Source organism: Peromyscus eremicus, chromosome 7, assembly GCF_949786415.1.
Source record: "Peromyscus eremicus chromosome 7, PerEre_H2_v1, whole genome shotgun sequence".
Taxonomy (NCBI): Eukaryota; Metazoa; Chordata; class Mammalia; order Rodentia; family Cricetidae; genus Peromyscus; species Peromyscus eremicus.
Genome location: NC_081422.1, coordinates 96,796,216 through 96,823,235, shown reverse-complemented (window position 1 = coordinate 96,823,235; position 27,020 = coordinate 96,796,216). Strand labels below are relative to the sequence as shown.

At 42.3% G+C, this 27,020-nt stretch overlaps 1 protein-coding gene across 1 annotated transcript in view; it reads left to right on the top strand.

Moving 5' to 3' along the window:
* Cep63 (centrosomal protein 63) overlaps positions 1 to 27,020 on the top strand; it is a 46,334-nt gene that overhangs the window by 286 nt on the left and 19,028 nt on the right. The window contains 8 exon segments of the mRNA XM_059268462.1: positions 2,116 to 2,153; positions 8,646 to 8,714; positions 9,433 to 9,610; positions 17,135 to 17,230; positions 18,849 to 18,971; positions 24,365 to 24,406; positions 24,408 to 24,455; positions 24,457 to 24,480. Of these exon segments, the coding sequence (XP_059124445.1) occupies positions 2,116 to 2,153; positions 8,646 to 8,714; positions 9,433 to 9,610; positions 17,135 to 17,230; positions 18,849 to 18,971; positions 24,365 to 24,406; positions 24,408 to 24,455; positions 24,457 to 24,480 (618 nt within the window).

The following is a 27,020-nucleotide window of genomic DNA, read 5'->3' as shown; positions in this document are numbered from 1 at the left end:
GGCCTCGGCGGAGGCGTGCGGGAGGGCGGCAGGCTGCCGGTTGCTGCAGCCGCTGGCGGAGGACCAGGCTTTAGGGTTAGCAGCTCAGCGGGAAGCCCCGCGGGCTTCCCTGGTAATGTTAGTATGAGAGGTGCCAAAACGTGGCGGGAACCCTGATGCAGAGGATTTGCAGATGGCCTCGTGCCTTCAAGTCAAGCATCGGAAGGAAACAAGATTGGTAGAGTGAAAGTTTTGAAAGGGCAGTTCTATAATGCTTTAATCACGGAGACACTTGACAGTGAATCTGGACTGCAATAGGGCTTTCGTGGAGTTAGAGCAAACTGTTGTTTCATTTAAAGACTGTACACTTACTTGCCCAAAGTATGCCCTCCCTGCCCAGCGCCTGCTCTCCATCAAAACAGGGTTTTAGGAAGCCCTGACTCTGCACGCCTTTAATCCCAGCATTTGGGAGGCAGAGATAGGTGGATCTCTTGAGTTCCAGGACAGCCTGGTCTACAAAGCGAATTCCAGGACAGCCAGGGCTGTAACATGTTACACTGAGAAGCCCTGTCTCGGAAAAACAAACATCCACTCCTCCTCCACTTCCCCAAAGAAGCCCTAACTGGTTAAGAACTCACTATGTGTAGACAGGCTGGCCTCAAACTCTGGGCCTGTAATCCGGGCAGTGGTGGTGCACACCTTTAATCCCAGCACTTGGTAGGCAGAGGCAGGCAGATCTCTGTGAGTTCGAGGCCAGCATGGTTTCAGGCCAGCCAAGCCTACACAGAAAAACCCTGTCTCGAAAAACAACACAAGTTTTACGGTATAGATATTGTTAATTATGCCAATGTTGCTTCCTCCTGTAGAGTTGTGGAGGACCTTTACTTAGCCTAACTTCCTGCCCTCAAGTACTGTATAGGAGCTGATGGTGACAGCATTAGTCCCCATCCCCTTACTGTCATAGCTAATATGTTCCCCACCCCCTCACTGTCATAGCTAAGGTGCTTCCCATGCCAAGGGCTAGATTTGCTTTTACAAAACCACAATACTATTTTTATATCAGTACAGATTTATAAAAAATACACAGTGTCAGCCGAGCGGTGGTGGCGCACGCCTTTAATCCCAGCACACGGGAGGCAGAGGCAGGCGGATCTCTGAGTTCGAGGCCAGCCTGGTCTACAGAGCGAGATCCAGGAAAGGCACAAAGCTACACAGAGAAACCCTGTCTCGAAAAAACCAAAAAAAAACAAAAAAACAAAAAAAAAAAACACAGTGTCAATATCCAGTGGGATCAGGTTTCTTCAACTACCCCATATGTGCTTGCAATACCTTGTTTGGACCAAAATTCTGCAGAGAACTGTCTGCTGCATATGGTTGCTAGGCATTTAAATCCTCTAATCAACTGTTTCTTACCTCCCTTTTCTCTTTACCATTTAAAATTTATCTGGTTGTGTGTATTTTTGAATACGTGCCTCTACTTCCTCTATGGCCTCCCCTCCACTGGCTAAGTCTTGAATTACACTGCCCAGTGTGGTAGTTATCGGATAGCCATGCTATTTTAAATGAAATAAAAGTTTGGTTCCCCAGTTGAATTAGCCACATTTGAAACGCCCAGCAGTCATAGGTTGCCTAGTGGATACTGTTTGAGTAATGCAGATAAAAATGTTTCTATAATTACAGAAAGTTCTGTTGAAATACAATGATCAGAAGTGTTAGATTCAACCTTTTTTTTTTTTCTTCTGATGGGAGGTGCAGGAAAAATGCCATAGGTGTAGGCTTTATATTCTGAAAATTATCTGTTGCGTTCGTTATCAGGGAGACATGTAATGTCTGAGTCATCTCATTTGGGATGTTACAGTTGAGCTGTGTAGTGGTTCCTGCTCTGTCAGCTCAGTTGATCACCATGAAATTGCTCAAGGGTCTTTTAGTTACTAGGAGATCTTTCCTGGCTAACAGTGCCTGGGTCTCTCTTACTGCATGACAGCCACAGCAGGGTGCTTTCTGGTTTTGCCATGTCTTAAGTGCTTGCTTAGCTGGCACTCTTATGAAGAACTTGGCTTCCAACACTGATTACCCAAAATACAGTTGGTATAGGAATGGCAAGAAAAGTGCTTAACTCTGTTCCTTTCTTTTCAGACAACAGCAATGAATTGGTGGCCTAGCAACCTCCAAAGGTAACCTGAAGGCTTTAGCTTTAAAACCAACAGATAGACTTTAATATGTTTAAAGCTGTGGCCTGGCAACCTCCAGAGATAATCTGAGGGCATTACCTTTAAAAACAAACCAAGAAACTTTAATGGGTTTAAATTGTTTGAAGATATTGCAATTTTTTGATACCCTAAATTGTTTTGTTTTTAGCCCACTGGAACCCTTCAAGACCCATAGTTTTGATAGCTTCCTCTTAGTTTTGCTTTAGCTGGGTTTTATGTAGTCCAGGCTGGCCTTGAACTTGCTCTGTAGCCAAGGATGATCTTGAACTTATGATCCTCCTGCTTCCACCTCCCAAGTACTAGGATTACAGGTGTGAGCCACCATGTCCAGCTCAGTACTGCTTCTTTTTCTTTTTTCTGTGTTAGTTATCAAACATCATCACAGTCCCTGTAAAACACACAAACCCAGACTTAGCTGAGGCAGGTTACCGTTAGAGGTATAGTGTTTCTTTCTCACTTTGTTCTTCAGAAAACAAGCACCCCAAGGCAAACACACTTCCTTCTTTTTACTGTTTTGTATCTTATAACAGAGCCCTCCATAAAGGATGTAGTGACTGTTACCTCTTTTTATAGCTTCATAGTATTCCCTCAGTGAATGGATATGTAGTGAGTTTCCTACTTTATAAATAATGCTGCAGGGAATGCCCTTTATATATCTCATTTTGTATTTTTCCAATGTGCAAGACTGAGCATCTTTTCATTAAACTAAGGACATTTGCATTTCCTTTTCTGTTCTGATTGTTCCCATCTTCTACCCATTTTCCTATAGCTATTTTTTTTTTTGCTTTTTGTAAGTTATTTATATGTTTAGTAATTACCATTTGTGATAAAACTATTTCTTTCTTTTTTGTTTTGTTTTGTTTCTTCGTGTATCCTTGGCTGTCGTGGAACTCGATCTGTAGACCAGGCTGGCCTTGAACTCAGAAATCCTCCTGCCTCTGTTGTGGCATTTTTCCATTTAAAAGTTTAAGTAGTCATATTTCTTAGTCTTTGTAATTTTACTTTCTGATTTTGGTCACAGTTTGGATAGCCTTTTAAAACTTTCATCTTTATTTTGAAAAATTTCTCTAGTTTACAACCCCCCAACCTTTAAAGGGTGTTTTTTGTTTGTTTGTTTTGTTTTTTGTTTTTGGTAAACAAGGAACAGTGTTGATTGTTCTTTCCATAGAACTTTGCAATGATAGGAATCCCAAGGCAGGCAGAGTGACTGCACACCTTCTTCTCCTTTAAGGTGCTCCTTCTCTGAGCATCACACATTTACACGTTTACTCATAGTTTTTTCTTTCTATGTTCCATTTTATAGTGTTATCTTTGGTGTATACGTTGGATATTTCCCCTTAACCTGAGAGAAAAAGTTAAACTAGAGGCCTATGGTGCCTTCTGTCCCTTAAGTCCCAATATGCTAATGAATTTAAAAGATTTGGCATGATCAGGCCTCTTATTTCTGTTCTTCCCCCCTCAACACTTAAAGCCTGTGTTTCCTGCTCCCTGGACTTGATAAAAACCTGCATCCCCTTTAATCATTCAGGTCCAGATTTGAGTGACTGAAAACAGCCTTTGAAGGGACACTAGCCCACTGGAGCATGTGGCTCTGGCAGGCCTTACCTTTCTCTCTCATTCTCTCTGCCTTGCTAAAAACCATTAGATTACGTTCCTAAAGACAGCAAGGTCTATTCCCTCTTTTGGCCACTTCCTCCTCTTGAGACTGACTACTAAGGTCCAGCTGTCAAAGTATTGAAGTCCAGCAATCAAAAGCCCCCTATGGCTCACCTAATTAATATGCCCAATTAAAATTAAACACCTCATCCTAACACAGGGTTTCCCCTTTTACCTTTATAAATCACCATTTGCCTATGGGGCACATCTGTCTCCTCTCTATCTGGAGTCTGGAGGCAGTCCTTTGTCCTCTGGGACAAATATCCCTTCCCCCTCTCCCTTGTTCCCTTCTCCCTCATCCTCTGTCTCCTGTCTTTGTCTCTTGTTCCCTGCGCTCTGTCCCTTTGGGGCAAATAAATCTCCTTTGTGCTGAGAACTTGGTCTTGTTGGGTCCTGAACCCATACTTCTCCTTTCAGCCTTCAGCCCAAAGGCTGTTGTGAATACCGAGTTCTGCCTGTTGTTGGCTGGCTGTGCAGCCCATGCTAGTGTTTGATGTTAGTGGAGAGGAGTGCCAGACCGTCAGACAGTTTCTGTGAAGTCTGTATTGACTGTTAGGAACACAGACTACTCTGCTACACAGTCTTGTGTCACATGGCATCATCAAAGAGGAAACAAGTAACGTGTCTGAGGTGAAGGAAGGCCATGTTAGTTAGGGACAGAATCATGTGGCTGGGAGCAACCGTAGACAACCAAGTGTCCACAGGAAATCTGATCCTAGAGAATGGAAACTGGTGCAGAGGGTGTTGCTAAAGAAACACACCTCACATTCGCAGGCTTTTTTTCAGGGTGTGTTGCTGCTCTTCTGTGCCCGTTTTAAACTAGAATTTCTTTGTCTCAGCCCTAGGATTTCAATTTGAGCGGGTGGCTCCCCTCAACCTGAACAGCTTTATCACAGTGCTGCTGCCACCTAGTGGCCAAGAGGCCTTACACTTCAGTTTTTTTCTGTTTCCCACCCAGAAAATCCTGTTAAGCATAAGAAGGCAGAGCAATATAAAAGATGGCACATTGCTTGGACCGGACAGTCACGCTCCCTGGATTTGAACTTCAGGAATATAACCTGTAGCTTTACATAGTCAAATCATCTCACCCTCTAAGAGTGTTTCCTCAAAGTGAGAGCCCCTGTCCTTTTTTTTTTTTTTTTTTTTTTTTTCTTTATATTTTATGTGCATTGCTGTTTGGTCATGGGTGTCGGGTCCCCTGGAACTGGAGTTACAGACAGTTGTGAGCTGCCATGTGGGTTCAGGAAATTGAACCCAGGTCCCTTAGAAGAGCAGTCAATGCTCTTAACAATCTCTCCAGCCCTAGCACCTGTCTTTTATGCGGTACAGAAGATAGAAAGTGTGAGAGGCAGGCAGATAAGGTGAACAGTCACTAAAGTTTAGCGTCTGTTATACACATTATTAGTTATTGAAAGTGTGATACATAAATGCCAACAAATTGTATATTATTAAGTAGATTACTATTTAAGAATAACATGACCTAAAGAGGTAAAATTTTAGTAGGAATAATTTTGAGGAATAATTATAAAGATGAAATTAAGACTTAGGTAGTTACTGTTCATACCTTCATTTTACAGATGGGAAAACCAAAGTCTGACAACACCTAGCTGGTTAGTTACAGAGCAGAACTGCTTTATGGGCCTCTGTTTAGCGTTGAGTGAACTCTACTGCCTCCCAGTTCTGGAGCAGAGCAAAGGCGGGCCTGTGTGGTGGTGTAATTTGACTGTCACTGTGGTTTGGAAGAAAGTGGAGTTGAATGTAGGGTCCTTTCCTTTAGGGTTTTCCTTTGGGTCATGGTGAAATATATCAGAACACTCGCCGGAGGCAGGAGCCCTCCGCCACATTGTGCACGAAGAACCCACAGTCCTTGTTAGGATGTATAGAACTAGGTGCAGATACAGCACACAGCTGTGCTTCTCCGCCACATTGTGCATGAAGAGCCCACAGTCCTTGTTAGGATGTATAGAACTAGGTGAAGATACAGCACACAGCTGTGCTTCTCCAGTCTTCTAATCTCATCTCTGTCTCGAGAGTCTTCTGTGTGTCTCTGTCCTACATTCATTGTCGTGAACATTTTTGTTTCTTTTTCAGTCCTACACTGGGGTATTTCTTGGGAAGGAGCATGCCTTTTATTATTATCTAGAGAGCAGTTTATACAACACTGAATTTGTTGAATAAAGTAATCTACTTCTCCGAGAAATACAATTTTTGGTAAAGCATTAGGACAGAGGGACTGAATCTTTACGCCCTAGCCTTTGGCTAATTCAGGGTTGAAACTTTGAAAGTTTAAGGAAAGAGGACAGTTTTCTTTTTTAAAATTTATTTTCTGTGTATAAGCTTTTTGCTTGCATGTTTATCTGCAGCACACACATGCCTAGTGATCCCCTAAAACTAAAGTTATGGATAGTTAGGAGTCGCCATGTGGGTTCTGGGAATCAAACCTGGGTCCTCGGCAAGAACTACAAGTGCTCTTGACCATGAAGCTTTCTCTCCTGCCCAATAGGATACTTTCTTTCTTTTCTTTTTTTTTTTTTTTTTTTTGGTTTTTCGAGACAGGGTTTCTCTGTGTAGCTTTGTGCCTTTCCTGGAACTCACTTGGTAGCCCAGGCTGGCCTCGAACTCACAGAGATCCGCCTGGCTCTGCCTCCCGAGTGCTGGGATTAAAGGCGTGCGCCACCACAGCCCGGCTAATAGGATACTTTCTAAGGAATGAAAGGTGGTTTGCCAAGCCACATTTGAGGATTTATGAAGAAGAGAAACCACACAACTCATGACGCTTCTGAATTTAAGGGTCTTTCTTTTTCTTTTGTGTGAATTTCTCTCTTCTGTCTCCTCCCTTTGTCCTTCTTGGCAGTCCTTGGGCTGTCACAGTCTGCACGATGGGGGAAGGGGAGATGAGGTCAGCCCAAGGCATGCAGCACTGCCACATTGAAACACTGGTCTCAGCTCTCCACTGCAAAGATGATCACATTGGGTTTCCGTCCTCGAGAGACCAGTGGTCTAGAAAGAAGGAGGAGAGTGCAAAACCTTTATTTTCAAATTCTGTGTAATTTGGGGTGAAGAATGGGTGTGTGTGTCAAAGACAAGGAGTTGTGAAGTGCTGTTGACCTTGTATTTATGTTTCAGCGAACAGAGGATGATGCAGGAAGTTTTCTCTGTTTTAGAGTCAGTGGGGTCTGTGGCTGACTTGGGAGCTTAATTTTTTTGAAGACTTCTTATTTTGTTTTATGAGTCTGGGTATTTGGCCTGCATGTATGTTCATCATGTGCATGCCTGCTGCCTGCAGAGGCCAGAGAGGGTGTTGGAGCCCCTGGGACTGGAGCTGCAGCTGTGAGTAGCCATGTAGGTTCTGAGGACCGAACCCAAGTCTTCCGCAAGAGCAGCGAGTGCTTTTGACTACTAGTCATCTCTCCAACTCCTGACCAGGGAGTTTGACCTCATTCTAATGGTTCTAGTTTTGAAAATCAAGAAACATATGCTTAAAAACAAACAACCCCCCCCCCCGTGCTGTGTGAGTGAACCCCCCCTCCTGTGCTGTGTGAGTGAACACCCCCCCCTCCTGTGCTGTGTGAGTGAACACCCCCCCCTCCTGTGCTGTGTGAGTGAACACCCCCCCCTCCTGTGCTGTGTGAGTGAACCCCCCCCCTCCTGTGCTGTGTGAGGGAACACCCCCCCCTCCTGTGCTGTGTGAGTGAACACCCCCCCCTCCTGTGCTGTGTGAGTGAACACCCCCCCCTCCTGTGCTGTGTGAGTGAACACCCCCCCCTGTGCTGTGTGAGTGAACCCCCCCTCCTGTGCTGTGTGAGTGAACACCCCCCCCTCCTGTGCTGTGTGAGTGAACACCCCCCCCTCCTGTGCTGTGTGAGTGAACACCCCCCCCCTCCTGTGCTGTGTGAGTGAACCCCCCCCTCCTGTGCTGTGTGAGTGAACACCCCCCCCTCCTGTGCTGTGTGAGTGAACACCCCCCCCCCCGTGCTGTGTGAGTGAACCCCCCCCTCCTGTGCTGTGTGAGTGAACCCCCCCCCTCCTGTGCTGTGTGAGTGAACACCCCCCCCTCCTGTGCTGTGTGAGTGAACACCGTTTTCCTCTCGTGAGTGTCCCAGTCGACTCCTCTCGCTCTGTCAAGAGGTCTGTGTAAATGTCCCTTGAGAGGAAATACTTTCTGCCCTTACATTCTTCAAGAAGTAGCATAGAGGGGCTAGAGGGACTGCTCAGTAGTTAAGAGCATGCACTGTTCTGAAGATGACCAGAGTTTGGATCCTAGCCCCCAGATCTGCTGGCTCCAGTGCCGCTGGCTTCTGTGGGCACTTGAACGCATGTGTACACACCCATGTGTAAACACACATGGTTAAAAAATAAATCTTGACAACAGAAACAACAAAAGAGAGAAAGGCAGGTGTGGTGGTGCTACTCAGGAGGCAGAAGCAGGTGGACCTCTGTGAGTTCAAGGCCAGTCTGGTCTACATAGCATAGCTGGTTCCAGGCCAGCCAGGACTACATAATGAGACCCTGTCTGAAAAGTTAAATCCAACAATAAATATAAAGGCCTAGAATAATGAGATGTTTCATTGATTTTGCAGGGTAGTGTCAGAAGCAATTAGGATTTTGTTTTCTTTTAGAATGTATTTGGTGCTAGCATTTCTTAAATGATGTTCCTTGCTTGTACAGCCATCTTACGCTGCTCTGTGTTTTCTCACTGTGACTCTTTGCTGTCACTCACTCACATTAGGTTGGAATGCTGGAATTCAGAACAGTGACTTTTCTCTCTCTTCACCTTTCCTTTCCTTTTTTTCTCCCCAGTTGCCAAAACAAAGGAGATTTGGCGATGGAGGCTTTGTTGGAAGGAATACAAAATCGGGGGCATAGTGGGTAAGTTTGCCTTTGACTGTGAGCTTCTCGGTGAGTTTAAAAGCTCATCTGGTTCTGTTAAGCAGACACTAAGCTGAGCCACCACACATTTGTGGACGGCATCCCTCCCTACATCGTTTGGCTTAGCAGTACCGGGGGTGCTCTTGCTCCTACCCTAGCCGGGTTCTCTCCTGCAGCTCAGAAGGCATCAGGAGGTTGAGAGCAGTGAGGTGGGCGGCAGTGTGTTCCCAGTAACAGCTCGAGAAGTAGTTGCAATAGGTCTTGCTCAAGGATGAATTTCTTGAAACAGCTTTTATTTTATTTATTTTTTAATAGTATCTTTTTCCTGCACAATAGCCCATTTGCTGCCAAGGCCATTCATTTTGGCTGAAAGAGATACGACCTAGGCTTGCCTGAATTTTCCAAAAGCATCCCTAAAATATTCCACAAGACTTGGTTAGTAGTAGTGGAAGTCTCCCTTGGAGAGCCAGATGTAAAACATCCATCTGTGTTTCACCAAGTGGCTTCAGCTTTAGGTTACTCCTTAGAGGAGAGCAAAATATTCCGTGGAGTCAGGAGCCATAGTATATGACAGCATGAAAAGGAAGGTGCAGATGTCCTGCTCTTTGCCTCCGTGGTGTTTCAGTTCTTCAGACAGCTTCAGTCTGTGATATTTTTATCTATGAAAGAGGAGAAGGCACTCGGGCATAAGTTGTGTTTGGTCTGTCGGTGTTTGTAGGGGATTTTTAACATCCTGTGAAGCAGAACTGCAAGAGCTCATGAAACAGATCGATATAATGGTGGCTCATAAGAAATCTGAGTGGGAGGGGCAGACCCATGCCCTGGAGACTTGTTTGGACATCCGTGATCGAGAGCTGAAGACTCTGAGGAGTCAGCTGGACATGAAGCACAAAGAGGTAAAACGGCTGCTTCACTCTTCCTGCTACTGTCACCTCTGGTTTTTAAATTATACAGGGTTCGAGCCGTGTTCAGGCTTGACTGTGATACAGCTGGAGCAACCCCATGCCCCAGTACCCTTGATTCACTCTTGATAGTTGAATCTTTTGTACTAAACATGTTTCTTAAGTGTTTGTTAAAAGAAAGCATTTGTTCACCAAGTTAGTTTCTTTTTTTCTTTTTCTTTTTGGTGTTTATTATAATATTTATTCTTTCCTTTAGGAGAAAATATTATGAAAGTGTAATAATATTAATATTTATTTCAGGGACCATTTTACTTTGGACACTATATGTAATACACACCTTATGTAAGAGAACGTCAGAGGAGACTGGGAATATGGCTTTGTTAAGTGTTTACTGTGTAAGCTAAGGCTCTGAGTTTGCATCCCCAGAGCTCATGTAATAAAGTTGAGTGGTGGTTACATCTGTAACCTAGCACACAAAGAAAGTGGAAGAAGGGTTACAGAGTGTCTGCATAACTTTCATCATATTACATGTCCGTATGAACATCACCAAGTTTAATAGGGGTTGGTTTTGTCTTCACTTGTAAGGTTAGGTAAAAAACAAAGTTGAGGACTGGGGGTACAATGGAAGAAGGACACTGAATACTGGAAGGGAAGCAGGAGCATTGCAGGTGGAAGCATTGTCTCTACGTTCCATACCAATTAGTCTGGGAAGGAAGGACAAGAGCTGTAGGTAGATGCTAACCCCAAACCTCATGCTCATTCGGCCAGACTTGCCTACGTGGGATTTGCCCTCATCAGGGCAAGTTGGCTGCTATGCCCTGTATACTGCCAAGACTGGCAGCATGAAATTGTGACTTTGGATACTGTATACGTGTATGAAATTTTCAAAGAATTAAAAATTATCTCCTAGTGGTTGGCCATTTGCACTTAGAGTCAATATCACTTAAGTAATATCGGCTCTATCAAATTTAGATTTCTGCAAATTGTATTTGCCAGTCTAGAGTTTATTCTAAAGCTTAGGTAGATTGTTTTAAGAACACAGTTTACACACAGACAGGGAAGGTGATGAGAAGGAACACCAAATGACAGTCACACTGGATTAACAAAAGTAACAACAACCCTCCTCCCCCAGCAGTTTGGTGGGACTGGAGAAATAGGTCAGTGGTTAAGAGCACTGGCTGCTCTTTCAGAGGACCCAGGTTCAATTCCTAGCACTCATATGGTGGCTAACAGCTGTCTGTAATTCCAGTCCCAGGAGATCTGACACCTTCTCCTGGCCTCCATGGGCACTAGGCATGCGTGTGGTGCACAGATACATGCAGGTAAAACACCCATACACATATAAGAACAGACAGACAACCAAACAAATGACACAATTTGAGTAGACCCATGCTCCTTTCCTGGGAACTACCGTGGCTGCTTCACCTCTCGTGGGGTAAGACAGAGCAGTTATACTAAGTCATTGAAGTGACAGTGGTTTCTTGGTTCAGAAAATCACAGTATATGTTGATTTCTAAGTTGTTTATTTTGTTAAAATCTACCAAAGAAACTCACATTTGTGATCGCGAGACTATTTCTCCACTCTGAGGCTGTTTGAACTTAATCCATACCACAGGCATTATTACCGTTACGTAATTGCTTCAAAGAGGAAGTGGACTGAATGGCAGGTTCCTAGGTAAGGATTTTAAGATCTTGAGTTTGGCATGGAATATCCAGGAGATTTAGAATTGCAGATGTCTAGCTGACTTGCTGCTTCCTTGGTTAAGTTTCTAGACGTTATGTACTTCTGTCAAATATCAATAATGGGCTCTAGTTCAGAGTCTGTGAAATCTTGTTTCATGAACACACTTACTTCTAGGACTGGGGTAATGATTCGGTGGATAAAGTGCTTGCTGTCCAAGCATGAAGACCAGAGTACAGATCCCCTGAGCCCACTTAAATCCCAGGTGGGCATGGTGGCCCTTCTAGCTCTTGGAAGGCAGAGATGGGGTCATTGGAGCAAGCTGGCTAGCTAGACTAAGCTGTATGGCAAACTCTGGGTTCAACCGAGAGATCCTTCTTCACTGGTCAAGTAGAGGGCAGTTGGGGAAGACTCCTGATGTCAACCTTGGGGCTCCACATGGTGTGCTCTAGCAGGTTTTGTGTGTGCACCCACACATATGAGAAAACACACACACACACACACACACACACACACACACACACGCAAAAAAAAAACACCTCACTCATTTCTAATGTGTTGATAATCTCACATGTTGTGACAACTAGAAATAGTTCTTTAAGTTTTTGTCTTCTGTCTGAGAGGTACAGGCAGAAGTTGTACTCCTCAAAGGACAGGTACCTGATGAGATGGAAAGCTTGTGGCAGAGTGTGAATCTGTGCACTGCGTCTTTGGTGAGAATGTTTTATTGTGTGTGAATGTCATTTACACTAAGCTTGAGTTTCATGGATGGCTGATTTACACCCTGTTGAAGGCTCCTTATCTCATGCTGAGCTGCTGGTTTTGGCCAGCACTAGCTGCTTGCAGACCATGCTTGGAGGAGAACCAGTGTAAGAGTCATTTTGCTAGCTAATGTATTTCTCTTTGGAGAGTTGAGACAGGGTTGATTTTGATGGAATTTCTGCCACTGTTGTCTCTAACTCCCCGTGGGACAAGTTGACCTAGTGGAACAAGTGAGAATTTAGAGCCCTGTTTCTGTGTTTCTCTCTCTCTCTCTCTCTCTCTCTCTCTCTCTCTCTCTCTCTCTCTCTCTCTCTCTCTCTTTTAAAGATTTATTTATTTATTATGTATACAGTGTTCTGCCTGCATGTATGCCTGCAGGCCAGAAGAGGGCACCAGATCTCATTACAGATGGTTGTGAGCTACCATGTGGTTGCTGGGAATTGAACTCAGGATCTTTGGAAGAGCAGCGAGTGCTCTTAACCGCTGAGCCATCTCTCCAGCCCCCCCCCTTTTTTTTAAAGATTTATTTATTAAGTATACAATATGCCTACGCCAGAAGAGAGCACCAGATCTCATTATTGATGGTTGTGAGCCACCATGTGGTTGCTGGGAACTGAACTTAGGACCTCTGGAAGAACAGCCAGTGCTCTTAACCTCTGAGCCATCTCTCCAGCCCATGTTTCTGTGTTTTTCAGCTGAAAGTTTTTGAACAAGAAACTTCAGCCTGCTTCATCATGTACAAAGTGGGGACATGACCCCTATGCCAGTATTGCTGTGAATACTGAGACCACCTTGAAAGAAAAAAGTGATATTTAAAGTGACCACTGAGGGTTGGGGATAGCTCAGTGGTAAGGAGCTTGCTGACTTCTGCAAGCTTTTCACTGAGTTCCTCACATACACCATGGCATGCATATGCACACAATAAATGAAATAAACAATTTTAAAAAAGAACATAATTTAGATATTAATGAGAGATCTAGATAGACGGCCAGAGCTCCAGGAAGAAAATCTAAGTCAATAGTGGTCAGATATAGCAGCTTATCATACATTTAGTATTATGTGCACAGTTAAGTCAGTTTGGAGATGAGTGGAATTTAATTACAGGTTTAGTCTCAGGATTACCAGGGAATTGGAAAGGCAACCAACTGACATTAGACTTGTTATGTCAGTGATCCCCATGTCAGTCTGAGGGAACCTTAAAGTTTATACTAGTTGAGAATATCCTCCAGGTTTGTAGATGGGAGAACATGGAATGATGAGAAAGGAGTCAGTTCAAAGCGGGCAAGCAGTAAGGAAAAAAGGTGCAGGACTTATTAAGTATACATAGCACATAAGACAGTAAACTTAAATCCAGGTAAGTCCATCAATTGTAAATGCAGCCACTGACTCAATTAAAAGACCAAAATTAGCCAACGAGGTGAAAATAATGAACCACAATTTTTAATGATTGTAAAAGCACATGAAGGTTGAAAGTATAAGGTAAAATAAAAATGCCTGCCACCCAGACACTAGAAGAGAAAGATGCTGTAATTGTATTCCTCCTAGAAAAAGCGTGCTTGAAGCAGAAGGGAAGAGCATTACTAAGGGAACAGCAATGCTTCATCACGAGGGAGTAACAGTCTCAGGACATGCAATTATGTTTGCATTCTGTACCATGTTCCTTCCCTCCAATTTCATCCTTAGCCATTAAATATGGCTCTTTGTGTTATCAGCATTCTACTGCCCTTGCTCCTCTCAGGACCTCAGGAAGCTGCTCACCCTAAATCTAGAACTGTGGGGTAGTTGACTTTTCCAGGACAAACCTCAGCAGGGTGAAGGTGAGAAAGGTCAGCAGCTTCCCATTGTTCATAGAGACAGATCTGAAACACCTCTGTCTGCTTCCTTAGTGGGTTCCCAGTAACACAACTCCAGCTGCTTACTGTGGTCATCTGTCCAGGAATAGACCCTGTATGGCTCTTCCTTCCTGTCCCCTCACTGTGCTTTCCAAGGTCACTCCAGTTACCTATCCAGAAATCCACATCACAGATTGTACTTTTAGGAAAACTCAAAATAGGACACAATAATACAGTAAGATAGTTTTAACCTTCCTTATATGTATGCAAAAGGTACCGGGGCTGTCAGTAGGAAACAATGAAGCCACAGTCATGCTTGGGAGCTTTAACACATTTTTCTTAGTAACTGCTGGAGGACATTCATAAAGATACAGATTTGGACAGCAAACTTGATCAGCAAACTTGACCCAGTTTATAACTATAGCACACAACATAAGAGAACTGCAGAGTGTGCGTTTCTTTTCTAGCACAAACTGAATGATTACCAAAATTGACTTTGTACTGGGCTATGAAGTACATTTTGCCATAAACAAAGGCTTGAAATCATAGATTAGCTCTCTTACATAGCAGAGACAAGTTAGAAAAAGGTAACCCTGAAAAATCTGTGTATTTGGAAATTAAGAAGTAAAGTTCTGAATGACTGGGAGAAGTCATAATAGAAATAAAATAGTTTGAATGCAAGATAGAACTGTAATCGGAGTTGCAGGATGCAGATAGTGTCGAAGAGGACAATTTATTGGCATAAGAGTATCAGGAGAAGATAGGTTGAAAATCTATAGGTGGTGATTTATTTCAGGGGATTAGGAAGAGAGCTTGTTAAATCCAAAGAATTTAGAGGAAGGAAATTTTAAAAATATACACCAAAATTTGAAAGTAAGAATTTGGAAATATTGTAACATGAAAAGACTTTGAAAAGAATATGGATGTAACTTGGGCTAGCGAGATGGCTTAGCAGGTAAGGATGCTTGCTGCCAAGCCTGAAGACCTGAGTTCAATCCCTGGGACCCACAGAGTGGAGGGAGAGGACCAACTCCCACAGGTTATCCTCTGACTTCTACTCTGGGACTCTAATAATCCAGCTGTAAGTAGTTAATAACAGCCTTAAAATGTACAAAGCAAACACAGGATTTAGGGAGAAATTATATTCATGGAAACTGTAGAAGTCTTAACACAGTTCTCTGGCTACTAATAGAACAAGCACATGGAAAGGCAGTTGAGGTAGAGAGTTGATTAAAATCAACTTGACCTAATTAATCCTAAATATGTTCTTTTTAAGTGACTGAAGTATTTTATTGCTGTCAAGCAGCTGCACAGATTAAATTATGTATTTTTGTAACAAAGTAGTTTTAAGCTAAAACTCAACACAATAAAAGACAATTTTTCAAGTACTTGCAAATTAAGTGATATACTTCTAACAGACCTTTCAAGTACTTGAAAAACAGTACACTTCTAAAGGACCCTTATTTTAGATTTGTTTATTTTATTTATGAATATGAATGTTATACCTGCATATATCTTTGTTCACCATGTGTGTGCCTGGTACCCATGGAGGTCAGAGGGAGGGCATTGGATCCCCTGGGACTAGAATTGCGGACAATTGGGAATCACTGAGTGGATGCCAGGAACTGAACCCCAGTCCTCTGTAAGAGCAGCCAATGCTCTTAATTGCTGAGCTAGCTCCTCACCCTCCCAAGTACCTTTAAGTCATGAAGAAATCACAGTGAAAATTAGAATATGCTTTGATAATGAATGATAATGAACTTCTTATGGTTCACATTTGTGGGGTCAGGTGAATGGACAGTAGCAGAGAGTATGCTTATACATGCAAAGGCCTGGGTTCAGTGGCCTGTGGATCAATATTTGTGGGATTGGATTAATGGTACAGTGGTAGAATGTGTACTTTTTTTGTTTGTTTGTTTGTTTGTGACAAGGTTTCTCTGTATATCTTTGGAGCCTGTCCTGGAACTCACTCTGTAGACCAGGCTGGCCTTGAACTCACAGAGATCCACCTATCTCTGCTTCCCAAGTGCTGGGATTAAAGGTGTATGCCACCACTGCCGGCTCAGAATGTGTACTTATATGTGCAGAGGCCCTAAGATCAATCCCCAGCACAGAACCAAAATAAACAGAAAAACAACATAGGATGCGCCTCACATGGTGCCTAAAGATCATTTTATCTATCTGTATCTCCAGATATGTTACTATAGGAAGGCTGAAAATCAGTCATTTAAATATCTGTTTTAAGAAATCAGAAAAAGTTGGGACGATGACTCAGTAAGTGGGTAAATTGTTTGCCCCACAAGCATGAGGACCTGAGTTCAATCCCCAGCACCATGTCAACTTCAGGTATGACTGCATACATCTATAATCAGCACTGGAGGGACAGAGACAGCAGGGTCTCTAGGGCTTGCTGACCAGCCAGTCTAGCTGGACAGATAAGCTCTAAGTTCAATAAAAGACCCTGCTCAGAAAATAAGGTGGAAAATTATTGAGGAAGACACCCAACATTTACCTCTGGTCTCCACAGGCATGTTTATATATATATGTATGCACACCTACATACACATGAACACACACACACACACACACACACACACACACACACACACACACACGACTATCTGGACTCCTGTCTTCCTTTCTATTTCCATGTACTGGTTAAATTCTAACTGGTTGTCAGGAAGATACTGCTGGATATTTAGTTAGAGTTGAGGGCTACATATGAGATTGTTGTCACTGGGACCAAATCATTGAAGAATGGATTAGGATTCACTTCCTTACCCTGGGTGGTCAGAGGAATTTTGAAGTAAGTAGGAGCCACTATTGTCTTCCAGCCTGTTTCAAAGATTACTGACTTGTACTTTATGTGCAGAAATTACTGTTCAAGTTTTATAGGTTTCTAAAAATGAAATATTTTTGATGATCAAAAAATTTAAATTTTGTATCTGCTATTTTTATGAGGATTTATTATTTATTTTAACAAAGGGTTGGGGAGAATAAATCAGACAAAGAGTGTGAGTCTTGAACTAACTTTAAATTTGTAGAAGAATTGGTCATGTTTTTAGCTGTTATGTAGATTATTGACTCAGCCATTTTTTTTGCCTTCCTGGGAAGAAGGCTAACCATGTAGATACACTGAGAATGTTAGTTTGCAAGTAAGTACAAGGATTATTTTCTGTTTTTATGTCTCAGGGATATCATTTCAATGCTAATATTGAGCTGTATTACCCTTTCTGCTTTTAGGTTGGAATGTTGCATCAGCAGATAGAAGAACATGAAAAAACCAAGCAACAAATGGCCATGGAGTATAAGCAGGAGTTAAAGAAGCTGCAGGAGGAAGTGAGGCTTTAGTTCTGTGATGTGACATGCGGTCGTTCTTTCTCTGTAATCCTCAGCTGTTGTCTTGAGAACTGGTTTCTACTTCATATGGTGGGAAGTGCACAGCCTGTGTGATACCCTGTGGGAAGTATGCAGTAGAAATCTATCTTTCTGACCTTGAATCTAGGCAAAGAATATGTATGTTTTTTGTTTTGTTTTGTTTTTTGAGACAGGGTTTCTCTGTGTAGCTTTGCGCCTTTCCTGGAACTCGCTTTGGAGACCAGGCTGGCCTCGAACTCACAGAGATCCGCCTGGCTCTGTCTCCCGAGTGCTGGGATTAAAGGCGTGCGCCACCACCGCCCGGCAAGAATATGTTTGTTATTACCTAAACCAGCAATTGGCTGAGCACCTAAAGGAAAAAGAGCTCTATTTGTAGAATACTGAAGTCTTGAGACCAGAAAACTTAATATTTTAATTTCTAAGTTAATTTAGTTGCTGATTTTTAAATATTGGAAGAAACAAAAGGCTTAGAAATATTTTGGCATTAAGAAAAGCAAGTGCTGTGAGAAGGCTCATTGGGTAGAGGCACTTGTCACTAAGCTGGATGGCATGAATTTGATCCCTGAACCTACATGGTGGAAGGAGAGAACCAGCTCCTGCAAGCTGTCCTCTGACCTCCACTGGGTGGGCTGTAGTGTACACACACCTCCCCTCCCCAACATGCTACCTCCCACAAATAAAAGAATGTTTTAAAACTTTTTTTTTTTAAAAGCAAGGAAATTGGGAGGCAAGAGATCGCTCAGCAGTTAAGAGTGTACTGTTTTTGCAGAGGACCCCAGTTCAGCTCACAACCACCTATAACTCTGGCTTGAGGGATCTGATACCATCTTCTGGCTTTCATGGGCATCTGTACCTGCATGCACTTACATACCCATGTAGAGACAAACACACATAGTTAGAAATTAAAAATAAAATCTTTAAAATGAAGAAAATTTTATTATAGTATTCAATGTTCTTTTTAACTTTGGGGAAAATTGCTTTCGTTGAAGTCAGTCTCCTGTTTACTGTGCATCAGTGCCCTTAGGAGTATGTCTTGAGAACCACTGGCCTAGAGGGGAACAGTTACTGCTTCCTCTCTTTGTGGAGTGGATCATGGGGTCTATGAATGCATGGCAATTGTAATAAAACTAACTTTTTTTTGTTTTCTTTTTTTTTTTGGCCTGGAAATTTCATTGTTAGCATTTATTTCTCATACATATACATACAAGCAGGGATGTACTTTGAGATAAGGTATCTCAGGCTGGCCTCAGATTCTTCATGTATTTGAAGATGACCTTGACCTTTGGTTTTCCTGCCTCCACTAATTGTGTGATCATTGCATTTACTACCACACCCTGTTCATGTGGTACTTGGGATTCAGCCCAGGGCCCAGTGCTTACTAGGTCAGCACTCTACCAACTGAGCTACATTCCAGCCCTATAATTTTTAGGGTTTCTATTTTGCTTTGCAACTCTAACATGCTGCCAATCTATTTTCAATAGGATAATTTAGCACTGCTTTTGCTTTATAATCCCAATTTTTCTGACCACCACAATGTACTAATTCTTAAATTTTAAGTAATAAATAACTGTTTTTACAGTTAGACAGACTGAAGAGAAGCTATGAAAAGCTGCAGAAAAAGCAACTAAGAGAATTTAAAGGAACTAAAAAAAGTCTGCGGGAGGATCGGTCTGAGATTGAAAGGTTAACTGGAAAAATAGAGGTATGTTCACAGCAATAGTCCCAGTTGCCACTGTCAGCTGATGCGTAGGAAAATGCTGTTTCCAGCGGAGCTCTTTCCTGAAGCCAGTTCCTGCCTTCTAGGGGAAGGCACTGCCACTGAGCTACTCAGTGGTGGGTGGGTGATCCACAGTACAGCCCATCAACACTTGCTCGCCTGTGGCAGGTGGGGTTCCAAGCCATCAATAATTCTCAAGAGGGTAGTTCTACCCTACAGGGCACTTGGAAATGTATGGAAGTTTTGTTTTGTTTGTTTGTTGTTATTGTTAAAATGATGGAGCATGAAATTAGCATTTAGGGTACAGGGAGCAGGGGTAGCCAACATGCTTGGGACTATATCCTGGAGAAGATCCTAGTATTCAGTACCTCCCATTCTGAGAACAGTGACTATAAGTTAGTAGCAGCATCCTGTGTCTCCACACCTGAGTATGTGTTAGTGAATCTGGGGAATTCTTGGTTTTGTCTTGCAGAGAGTACTCAGCACATCAGGAGGTTTAGTTTCAGTTCCCATTTAGATAGAGTGGACGTTACAAAGGATTTGCCTCCCTCTGCTGAATTTGTGTTTGCTCTATAACTCCATGATTACTGACAGGAGGCAGTGAGTTCCCTCTCTTCTCTTTGAGCTCTGCAGTGCGTTGTAACAGTCACCTGGGGTGCTTTGGGACCTCAGAGAGTCTGATCTAGAAGTAGGCATGGGATCTAGGAATCTGTACTTTACCTAATTTGAGAAACACTGTTCAGCAACTTTGTGTGACTACTTAAAATTTTTCTGTCACACACAAATGCCAGTATATTTTACTGTCTGGAAATGTAATTTTTATATTTAGTGTCCTTTTGTTTTTAACATTTTTATAGATTTAGAACTTAGAATCAGAGGACCACACAAATACTGCTTCCCCTCCAGCCTTCTTCCCTGCTACCTTTTCCTCCCAGCCCTTCACATCCTTATCAACCTACACTACCAACCACGAGCACAGAGCTTCAGGAGTTATCCTCTGGTTACTTCACTGGCTCTGAGAGTCCACTTCCAGCTCATTATTATCCTCTTTAATACTGCTCTCATCATAATCTTCGTGAGTTTCCTCCACAGACATAGTGTATCATACATATCACACTCTGGCATTTCTTAGCATCCTTTCTTGTCTAGCTGTTTTGATCGTCTTATTCACTTATTCCTATCAGCATTCCTCAGTTCTTGCCTTTATGAGATGCTTTCAGTAATATAGCCATTTCCATATTATTTTTGCCAATCCATGAGGCCTTTCCATCCTCTGATGTCTTCCATTTCCTTCTTTGGTGTTTTAAAGTTTTCGTTGTCATTTACTTCCTTGCTTGTGTTATTCTACAGTATGTGTATGTGTGTACATATGTATACTTATTTAATTCTGCAGTATTTTTAAAGCTGTTGTGAATGAGATTACTCTTGAGTTCTTTGTTAGGGTGTCCATTATTGGTTATGGAAAAGCTACTGAGTTTTGTGTGGGGGCCATATATCTTGCTCCTTTTCTGAAGGTGTTTATTAGTTCCTGAAGCTGTCTGGTGGTGGGATTAGAGTCCAGGATCATTGTGTCTAAAGAAAGGATCATTTGATTTCTTCCTTTATTTATATCCCTTTTCTTTCCTTTAGCTTTTTGCTCTAAGACTCCAAAGACTATTGAATGATGGTGGAGAAAGTATATGTCTTTGCCTCTCATTCCTCATTTAGTGGCAGTGCTTTGGGGTTCTCCCCGTTTAATATGTTGGCTGTAGGTTTGCCATATGTGTCCTTTATTATATTGAGCTATAGTTCTTTACTGTTAGTTTTTTCAAGGCTTTTATAATGAAGAGCTATTGGGTTCTATCAGAAGTCTTTTCATCAATTAAGAGGATCATGTGATTTCTGTCCTTGCATCTGTCAATATGATGCATTATATTTGTGTGTGTTGACTCATCCTTGTATCCTTGTAATGATGTATACTTGGTTACTTGGTCATAGTGAATGATTTATCCTTTTCTCCTAAGGCAATGTTTGTGTTTGCTAGTAAGGTGTGTTTTTTGCAGACAACAAAAATAGATGGATCCTTTTTTTTTTTTTTCCGAGACAGGGTTTCTCTGTGTAACAGCCTTGGCTATCCTGGAACTCACTGTAGACCAGGCTGGCCTCGAACTCCCAGAGATCTACCTGCCTCTGTTTCCTGAGTGCTGGGATTAAAGGTGTGTGCGCCACCAACACCTATTTTTTAATCCAATCAACTAGTCTGTGGGAAGGCGGGGGGGGGGGGGGGGTGGGGAGGAAGGGAGAGAGAAAGAGAGAGAGAGAGAGAGAGAGAGAGAGAGTGAGTTGTGCCCATATGAGCACATGTGGAGGCCAGAGGGAGAAATTGCCTGTCTTCTTCTGTCAATTTCCAGTTTGTTTTGAGACAAGGTCTCCCAGTAAACTGGAAACTTGCCATTTTGGCTGGGGTGACTGGCTAAGCAAGCTCCTGGAATCCTACTGTCTCCTCCTCCAAACGCTGGAGTTACAGGTACACATAGCCATGCTCAACCTTTTACATGGGTGCTGGGGATTTGAACTCAGGGACTCTTGCTTTTTCAGCAAGCAGCCTTACCTCCTGAGCCACCTCCCTAGCTCTAGTCTGTGTCTTGTGGTTGGAGAATTGAAAGCGTTACTATTCAGAGATATTAATGAAAGGTATCATTCCTGTCTGTCATTTTGTTGTTTCTTAGTGTCCGGTGTTTTCCTAATCCTCATTTGTTCACTGGAGTTTGTTCTTCCCTGTCGTATCATGGATGTTGAGCTTTCTCTTCAGTGTGTAGATTACTTCAGTATTATTACAATGAGGCCAAGAATTCCTTCAGTTTGTGTTTATCAAGGACAATTTTCCTTTCTCCTTCAGTTCTGAAGAATAGTGTCTTAGTAACATTCTGTTGCTGTGGTAAAACACTGTGACCAAAACCAACTTGGGGAGAAAAGGGTTTGTTTCAGCTTACAGCTTATAGTCTGTCAACAGGGGAAGCCAGGGCAGGAGCTCAAAGCAGGAGCTGCAGGAGGAACTGAAATGGAGACAATGGAAGAATGCTGTCTTCTGGTTTGCTTCCTGGACTTGCTCAAGTACCTTTCTCACACAGCCCAGACCCATCTGCCCAAGGATGGCAGCTCCCTCAAGTCACTAATCAAGAAAGTGTCCTGCAGACATGTGCACAGGCCAGTCTGATGGAGGCAACTCCTCAGTTGAGATTCCCTCTTCCCACATATGTCTCGTATGTGTCAAATTAATAGAAATCAGCTAGCACAAATAGTCGCAGTGGTTCTAATCTGGGTTGGCAGTATTGTCTTTCAGAGCTTGAATTATATTGTTTCCTGCTTTCTTGGCTTTTAGAGCTTTTGTTGAGAAACCCTTTATTCTGATGGCTTTACCTCTGTGTATGTAGTTGTACCTCTTTCTTGCAACTTTGGTATTCTTGGTTTTGTTAGTGTCTTAGCTATAATATGATGTAGAAAGGTTCTTTTCTTGACATACTAAATGTTTTTTGTGTCTTGATGGCTCTGTCCCTATATTTGGGGAATTTTAACCTATGATGGTAGTGTATTTTCTACACCTTTATCTTGAACTTCTCACTCTTCTATGCCAATGAATCACAGATTTGATCTTTGTTTATGTGTGTGCTCGCATGTGTATGAGCATGCATGCATGTGAGGGCGTGCGTGCGTGCGTGCGTGCGTGCGTGCGTGTGTGTGTGTGTGTGTGTGTAGGCTAGAGGTCAGTGTTCATTATTCTATACCTTTATTTTAGAGACAGAATCTCTCACTGAACCTGGCACTCCCAGATTCAACAAGACTGGCTGACCTGTAAGCCTAGGGAACCTTCTGTTAATACCTCCTTAGCACTGGAATTTCAAACATGGGCTGCCATGCCCAGATTTTCTACTGATTGCTGGCCTAGATGCTTGCATAGCAAGCATGTTTACGTACTGAGCCATCTATATTTAGTCTTGTAATGGTGTCCTTTGGATCTTGTACATTCCCTTCATAGTTTCTTATTATCTTTTTTTAAGATTTAATTTAATTTAATTTTATGTGCATTGGTGTTTGTCTGCATTCATGTCTGTGTAAGGGTGTTATAGTCTTGGAACTAGAGTTTCAGACAGTTGTGAGCTGCCATGTGGGTACTGGGAATTGAACCCGGGTCCTCTGGAAGAGGAGCCAGTGTTGTTAACCACTGAGCCATCTCTCCAGTCTCGACTTTATTATCTTTGTTATTGTTCGAATGCTCTAATTCATCCGCTTTGTTTTCAGGCCCTAATGTCTTCAATTTAATTTATTAGAGGGGCTTTCCATTGAGTTTTTATTTAATTCAATGAGATTTTCATTTACGTTTTTTCAGTGTTTCTGTCTCTATTGAATTTCTCTTTCCTATTCTGTATTGACTTTATTTCATTCAGGTGGTTGTTTGCTTTCTCTTTGAATTCCTTCAAAAGTTTATGTCCTGTTTGATTTCAATTAATATTCTTATTTACTCATTCATTTAGTGTGCATGCCATGTCTATCACCCTCCAGTGGGACCAGTTTTGGGGGACCAGTTTTGGTTTATTTATTAAAAACTTTCCTAAATCAGTGCTGGCACATATGATGGAATGCCATACAGACAGACTGACTGACTGGACTGTCAGAAAGCTGACTGATAACAATCTAAGGAGCAATCTGAAGCTGAAGATTCCTGGAAGACAGATGGGAAGATTGAGGATCTTTTCCTTTGGTTTGCCTGATTGTCAGAAATGTCGGGCTTATTTCATGAAGTGTAATTTGGAATTGCTGTTGACTAACCATGACTTTTGAACTATTTGGCTCTGGGTTATAAATACCTGTTAAAATGTGGTGCATATTTTCCATGTTATTCAAGCTTTTACAATTCTTCTGTGAAATAATAAAACTTTGGCTATCAAAAATATTGTTTTAGCAGAATTTGAAGTGAGAATTGGGTTACTGAGTTACTGCATTTGGAAATCTGTTTGAATCTCTTCAATTCTGGGTTTGGATGTCAGGAATTTAGATGGCAAGGGAAATATTTTAAGCATCATTTTTCTGAAAAATTATACAAAATAGTAATAACCCTTAGGAGGCAGAAGATCTGTGAAGAAGCTCCTGAGCCCCACTGCCATGGGTCTGTTTCCTCTTCACCATTAGGGTGTTAAATTTAGAAAGACAGACATCCAGAGGCACAGGAGAGCAAAATTCAGTTTTCCTCTGCAGCTCAGTCAGCTAAGGGAGTAATGGAACTCCTGCTGAGGAGAAGGGTGCAGCTGTACCCAGGGAGTGGGGGGGCTGGGAAAGCGAAGTGAGAAGTCATCACAGTCCAGGAAGCACTTAGATATTAAGTACCTTAATTGCCTCCTCAGGAATTCCGACAGAAATCTCTGGACTGGGAGAAGCAGCGTTTGCGTCTATCAGCAACAGGTGTCTTCTCTGGAAGCACAGAGGAAGGCTCTCGGCTGAACAGTCAGAGATAATCCAGGTAGGGCCTCAATTGTCTGACAGGTGGGTTCTGATTGGATTTGACCTACTGCCGTGAACCTTCGGATGGTCGGTCACCATTGTCTTTCTTGGATTGTCTCTGCTAACCTTTGTGTGCTAAGCCCATCTTCCTGTACTGTGGCTCAGCTCTTAGACATCTAGAGCTCAGATTCCCCATGTCACCCTTCTTCCACATTGTCTTCACTCTCCTAACCTTGCTCTTCACTCCACCTCACGCCTCTGCCCTCTGTCTGTCTGCTTCCCTATTTCTTTCTGCTCCTGCCATTGGTTTCTCAGCTCTGCTTCTGTCTACTTTGTCTGTCTCCATGACAGCTTGAGCACTTTGGCTAAGGTGCCTCCGCTAGGGAGCTCAGTTAGTTTGACTTTGGAAAGAATCTCACTGCACTGGTATGCACCCTAGTGAAAGTGATGTCTTCATGGCTACAGACATGCTTTTTTAGTGTAGTGGTAGGAACTTGTAAAAAGCTAATGACTTCAGCAAAAACTAAATAGACACTGAATTTAGGATACGTCTTCTTGGGACATAGCCAGCTCCTTTGCCTTTTTCCTTTAAAAATCAAGAAAACAGGAGGAATGAGCAGAGAGAGTGGAGTATGTATAGTCGCCCTCTGTTACCTGTTGGATGTTCATCAGTTCATGGTATATTATTGGTAGTATGACAATCCGTCTACACTGGTAGTTATCTCAGTTTCTAGAGTGCCAGGACAGACTTGGTAAGTTCAAAGAGCTAGAGGGAGATGTTTGGTTTTTTTCTTTTAAGCCTTCATCTTCTTTGTTCCCCTAAAATACCAGCTGTCTGATACATTATTGTGAATGGTTTTGCTAATGAGTAACTCCACTGAGACTTGCAGGATGGCCCTACACCCCACAGAATAAAGACTGTATTGTCATCATCAAGAAGCTACCAGCCAAAATGGGGACAGTGAAGTCCTCATTGGGGGAGAGGGTGGGATAAGGGGTGAGGATTTAACCTGATTGAGAAGCTCTGTGTTCTTAAAGACTAGGATACACTGCTGTATTTGAATTATAGCCCTTAGACTGGGAAAGAACAAATTGAGTTTTTATTTTCAGTCCTCATTTTATTCATGTTATTTATTGATTACATCATCTTTAAGCCACTGCTATCAAATTACTATTGTGATTAATTCTATGTAATTCAAACTTCATTGTTAGTAAAAATAGAGTTTTTATTTACCAATAAGATACCTTTAAAGAGCTGACATCTGTTGTGCCCCACTAAAGGTGTTTGAATAATTCTTCTCATAGTTTTGTTTAAAAGAAAGTTATCTGATTAGTTAAAAGTATTACTTATGAAATCTAGTTCTCGTTCTCCTTTGGCAAATTAAGCAAGAATTAAAGCTTCCTGTGACTCAGTTTGTGTCAGTCAATTGCTGTATGATTATCTTTACTAAACATTTAATTAAACCTCTGTGTGCCCATTACCCAGTGTTAATAGTTGTCATCATCTTGACAATCTTGTGTATGAATGGGGCCTTAGAAATGTACTACAGAAATTGTACCTAAATTTCTTTTCAGTGTAATATTGAACCCGTGGCTTCACTCATGCTAGGCAAGCATTGTGTCAGCGAGCCAAACCCCAGGCCGTCTAAACTGGCTTTCTGTGTGCAGTTCGTTTGTGTTAACAACATGAGTACATTTTGTGCGGTTGTTCTTTGGAACTTTTCCCCTCTTTCTTTGTTTTCAAGAGGGACATGGCATTAAAAATTGATTTATTTCTTTTTACTTATGTGTATGGGTGTTTTGCTTTAATGTATATGCACCACTGTTGTGCAGTGCCACAGAGCCAGGGCAGGGCATTGTATTCCTTGGAACAGATCGCTGTGAGCCACAGTGTGGGTGCTGGGAACTGAATCCAGGACCTCTGGAAGAATAGCCCATGCTCTTATCCAGTGAGCCACCTCTTCAGCCCGATTCTTTCCATCTTGGAAAACTAAAACTGGGGTACACTTTTACTCTTTATTTTTGGTTATTAAAATGTTACAGAGAAGGCTGGGTTGTGGTGGCACACATGCCTTTAGTTCCAGTACTGGGAGGCAGAGGCAGGTGGACCTATGTGAGTTTGAGCAAGCCAGCCTGGTCTACGGAGAGAGTTCTAGGACAGCCAGGGCTACACAGAAAAGCACTGTCTCAAAAAACCAAAGGGGAAAAAAAAAGTTTCAAAGCAAATGAGATCATCTCATTTCAGAACAGGTAAGGACTTAAAATCCTTACAATATGACAGGATGACATTAACAGGATTAAATAATAGCAATTTTATATTCAGTCTGTACAATTTTCTCGCAGGTGTCTAAAAATCAGCCTTTCACAGTTGAAGTAGAGTCCGGTTGAGCTTGACTCATTGCATTTAGTTGATATGTAGGAAAGCAGAAAATCTGGGAGATTGGGCAAATCTTATGAGAAAAAATTCTTAAGTATTTTTAACATCTAAAAATGAGATTCAAAAATAACTTCATGCTCTTCGAGTCATGTATTTGCTTGAATTCTTCTACTCAGCTATTA